This window comes from Montipora capricornis, chromosome 8, assembly GCF_036669925.1.
Source record: "Montipora capricornis isolate CH-2021 chromosome 8, ASM3666992v2, whole genome shotgun sequence".
Classification (NCBI taxonomy): domain Eukaryota; kingdom Metazoa; phylum Cnidaria; class Anthozoa; order Scleractinia; family Acroporidae; genus Montipora; species Montipora capricornis.
In genome coordinates, this window is record NC_090890.1 from 8,263,969 (window position 1) to 8,268,968 (window position 5,000).

Genomic DNA, 5,000 nt, shown 5'->3' on the forward strand with positions numbered 1-5,000 from the left:
AACTTAGGCGCTGAAACATGTAGTTGAATTAAGTCCTTGTTGGTTAAGTCACTGTTCTCAGTTGCCTCAATGACCCTTGCATTTACTCCTCAGCTGTGGCGTTTTTGTTGCCTCACTAATTTATTCGATAAAGATCCTGTCACTTGGCTTTTGATTCCCCTTCAATTTACTGCATGCATTACTAGGTATAAGTGCCTGTTCTGGTTCTGTAGACGTCTGGGCCTCCTTAATTGCTGGACTATTCACTGGCTTGATTTCATCTGCTATCTTGTGGTCAGTTCAGAAACAGCAACCGCTATGGACTAGTAAAGGATCACTTGATATCACATATGTCCATGGCATTCCTGGCATTGTTGGGACGATAACAGGTAATGTAAAGTAATATACTACTGCTATAAATTTTGATTTAACAAGTTCGCAGATAAACATTTTACATGTACTTGTAAAAACAAGCGATGAAATGCGACGACGCTTTGACCATTGTACAGTCATTTTCAAGTCCAAGTCCAAGTCCAAGGTCATAAAAATTCTGCATACATACAAATTTGGAACAATAAGAGGCTCAAATATTTGCTTGAGGTGGCTGAAACCAGTTTCAAAACTTGAAAGAAACGTTCTTATTAGAAGGGTTGACACTACAACACTTTATCACTTAACAGCAATGCTATGGTACCTACTATATCAAACACCAACTATTGCTGAAAAAGATTCGGTCATTTTTGTGGCGTAAAAAGTTACCATGGCAACAGGAAAGCCCTGCAAAAACACCCCATATTTCGGCTTTAACTGCTCATATCTCATAAACGAACCGGGTGACCGCCATTTTTATTTCTGAAATGTGATCAGAGCCACCTTAAATAATTCAGAATTTAAGGTAGATGTGAATCCGCACCACAGAATTTCTTAAACCTTGCAGAGAGTTTTTTTGCGGGAGGGTGCGATCCAACGAGGATAGGGACCAAACGGAGTCTCTAGGGGGATGCGGGGGCATGCTTCCCGCGCCAATTACGAGACAAATGGGCGCGCAAAGAACCAATCAGATTCGAAATTTGTGTAATAGTTACAATTACAAGTAAAATCGTGGTGGATTAGACAAAGTAAAATCTGTAAGTGGCCGTGTTAGCAGGGAAAGGGTTAGAGGTAAAATCGAGTAAAATCGTCTGGTGTTACGCCTTTTAACTAATTAAAATTAAATTGTGCCTCAGTGCAAAATCCATTGAAGAAGCATGTATTGACACCACGTAATTGCATCTTTTCCACAGCTGGTCTATTCGCAAAGTCTTCAGTGGATTTAAAAACTGCAGATGGAGCATTTTACTCTAATGGAGCACAGCTTGGTGTCCAGTTACTGGGCGTTGTCACAGCGCTAACATGGTCTCTTCTATGTACATATGCATTGACATGGCTTATAAGATTAACTGTAAGTTTTGTTTTCCCGATTATTTGTCTAAGCGAGGCTAAGAAGTTGTGAAAGAGGGAGGGAGGGGTGATGTGATTAGGTTCTGTAAGAAGTGGTAAGGTCTCTACAGGCTACGTGGCCCAATCTCGGCTTCTGAAGCAAAGGGCGACTAGGAGTATTTCTACTCCCCCCGCCCCCCTGGAAAGAGTTAGGTGTACGATGTCGAATTCGGTTTCATGGCTGAAGCGCAGGCGCACTTAACCGCCACGCTACGAACTAACCACTTCAATTATCGCAATTTTAAAGTATTTAAATGAAGCTAAGCCTAAAAATTCATTGAAAGGTAACCGAATAAAAAGCCTTGGTTACTAGGAATGGCATTGACCGTCAAAAATGGTGGCGGCGTCCGGGAAATAGGAAAACAAAAGCAAGCGATGATGAAAAATGTTTAAAGATGTATGTCGGATACAAAGGCTTCTATGAAAAGTTTTCAAACAAGTTTGATTGTGAAAATATTCTGGTGGTTTAAAGTACGGTTTTTGTAGGTTCCCTTAAAATGTAGAGTTTATTTCCATCATGTGATTCATTGGCTCTGAAAATCTGTAAGGGGAGCGGTCAATCAAATATGCTTACGTGCTCGTCGCTTTAATTTTGTTTTGAACTTTCTTATTGCAATCCAATATAGGTTGGTTTGAATGCTTGTGACCTTGAGGAATCTTTTGGCTCATTTAAGACCTCGCAAAATTTAGCGATATTTCTTAAATTTAGCAAGGAGAAAGAATTTCTTCGTCAAAAACTATTCAAGGCCGTAGTTGAAGGCGATTTACAAGAATTAAATACCTTGACTGAAAAGCAAGTGGACGTTGGCATTCAGGACTTCGACAAACGAACTCCTCTGTAAGTTGTTGTGAATTTATTACAAGGTTTTTCATCGGATATGTGGTTATGCTCTGTACATTCCTGCTACACATTTCAAAGGTGTAACGCCCACTGCCATTGGCTATTTAGAGGTCACATGGTACTGACGACATTGAACATACATCGCGCGCGTAAGATCTTGCTACCGCACGTGATCAGAACGTGAGCTTTCTCCCGGCTATCTGAAGCTGATTGCCGCCCGAAGTAAAAAGAGAGTTTCCTAATGAAACTCAGGAAGACACTGTAGACTCGATAATAGAAAAAGATTCCAGTCACTACTTGCACAATCCCATAATACACCTCTATTACCCCCCAAAACTTTTGCATAACCATTGTTTGCAATTTCTCATGGAACATAAAAATGTCCCAAGAGAAGTCGAAAACAATGCCTATGCAGATTTTTGGGGCGTAAAAGAGGTGTATTATGGGATTTGTGCAAGTAGTGAATAATAGCCTGCGAGCAGGCTCTCCGAGGAACTCTGGTTGGGGTAGAGAGAGAGAGTGCGAGTACGAATACACAGAATGCAACCAAACGTCAATGCTCGGGTTGGGTCCATCAAATATTTGATCCCGTAAACAATTATTTCATGAGGTTTTGTCATATCGGGAATTATCAGGGTCTAGGCTAGTGGAAACCGACTGATTCCACTTGCCAAGACGGTAATTATTTGTATACTGCTATAAAAGGAATCTGATTCAAGCGTCAAAAGCAGTGTCACTTGGGACCTGTGTTTGATTTCTTTTTCAACAATCAATTTTGGCGCTCCTTCGCGTTTATAATTTTGATATCGACGTATTGGGGAACACTCTGTCCTCAGTTATTGAACTTATTTGTTGATTTATAGTCACGTGTCCAGTAGCCGTGGGCACCTCAATTGCGTCAAGTTCCTTTTGCGGCAGCCGGGTGTGGACATTCATGCTAGAGACCGCTGGAGAGCATCACCACTCTCTGGTAAGTTTTTGCTTTGTGCATTCAGAGGAATTAAAAGGAAAGTGTGTTTGTGATATTTTAATTTTGAACCGTGTCTAAAATCCCCAATCTAGTATGAAACTCCTAACGTTAACATAAAAAGTAAGGAAAGAGAGAAAAGCCTCTCTATCGAAACGATTCCTTTTTCTCTGAAGCAAATCTTGTCGTTACCTTCAAATTTTTGGGGGTTTCAAGTTACGTCACTTTCTGTGATTGGCCACATGACAACCCGTTTCCCGCGCTGTGAGGTGTTTTATTTTCGCTGAGTATAATTCTCCTCTCGACTTGGGGAACACTAGACTTTTGTCAAGAGAACCCATTTATGAAACTAAGACTATTCTAACAAGACAAGGAAACAAAAATTAATGCAAAGAGGGGTTGAAATAGTCCCTTTTACCGCGAAATGGCGTCCAGGGATTCTATTGTTTCGAGGAATATATATAATGGGATGCTCAGGTGGCAAATGCACTTCTGTTTCGTGTGTAAATGTGGTTTTTGTTTTATATTTTTTAAGCTAGTTTGATATTTAGATCCCCTGTTTTAGATTAATTATCTGAGCGGAAAAAAAGTAAAACTGGAAAATTCTGCGGAACCAAAGGCAAATTTATACGCATAACATGTATACATTTGTCCCTTGGGTATATCCTCTGGCCCCAGTTGTTCGAAGGGTGAATAACGTTATCCACTGGATAACTCACACTGGATAACTCAATTGATTTTGCTAGTGTTTATCCGCTGGATAGTGAGTGATCCGGTGGATAGCGCTATCCACCCTTCGAACAACCGAGACCAGGACAATAGAATCCAAGATGGCCGCAGGTCTATCGAATCTTAATTGGTGTCCATTTTCGCAGAGGCTGTGCAGCACGGTCACGATCAAGTTGTACGGTGTCTTTTACGTCACGAGGCGAGCTGGTCTGAAGATGGAATCGGAGATCTGTTATGCAGTGCTGTAGGTATGCTATAAATGAAGCGCACAGATTTGCTTGCTTTTCAGTTTGAGCATTTCTCAAATTTAGAATCCGAAGCAATTGAAAACGGTAAATTGTTTTTCTGCATAACAACGCCGCATACGAATTTTTGGGGTGGTATGAAAGGTTTCAGAAACTTGGTGTGCGCGCTTATTTCGGTTATTTTTTGGTGAATTTTGTACACTGTTGGGATGGTAAAAAGTAGGCATCAAGTAGCCTATACTTTGGCTTTTGATTTGGTCGATATCTGGTTGAAAGGACACCAACAGATGGTACTTGGGAGTCTCGGCTATCGCCTGGTGTGTCACTTTTTTGTTCTTACCACATTTTGACGTCATCTTTGATCTAATAGGGAGCTTAAGCACGCACGTTTTTGAGATGCGGACGGCAACCGGAAGTGAGCTGTTTTCCCTTTTTAACTTCACACAACTACATTTACATTGATAAGTATCTTTTCGCCATTAGAGATGATTAGTACAAAAATGTGGGAGACACAACTGTCCTGGGACGAGAAATTTTCTCTTCCGGTTGCCGTCCGCGTCAAAAAAATGCGCTTGCTTAAGCTCCTAATTAGGGGGCTTAAGCAAGCGCGTGTTTGCGTGCCAGGGAAGTGGTGTCTCCCAGATTTTTATACTAATCATTTCGAATGGAGAAAAGATACTTTGCAATCTAAATGTGGTTGTGTAAAGACAAGTTAAAAGAGAAAACAGCTCACTTCCGGTTGCCGTCCGCGTCTGAAAAA

The 5,000-nt window shown here is 41.0% G+C and overlaps 1 protein-coding gene across 1 annotated transcript in view; it reads left to right on the forward strand.

Moving 5' to 3' along the window:
• Positions 1–5,000, forward strand: part of LOC138058908 (uncharacterized) — a 66,063-nt gene that overhangs the window by 10,165 nt on the left and 50,898 nt on the right. The window contains exons 8-12 of the mRNA XM_068904360.1: positions 186–368; positions 1,263–1,420; positions 2,085–2,296; positions 3,163–3,269; positions 4,142–4,243. Of these exons, the coding sequence (XP_068760461.1) occupies positions 186–368; positions 1,263–1,420; positions 2,085–2,296; positions 3,163–3,269; positions 4,142–4,243 (762 nt within the window). The remainder of the gene's footprint in view (positions 1–185; positions 369–1,262; positions 1,421–2,084; positions 2,297–3,162; positions 3,270–4,141; positions 4,244–5,000) is intronic.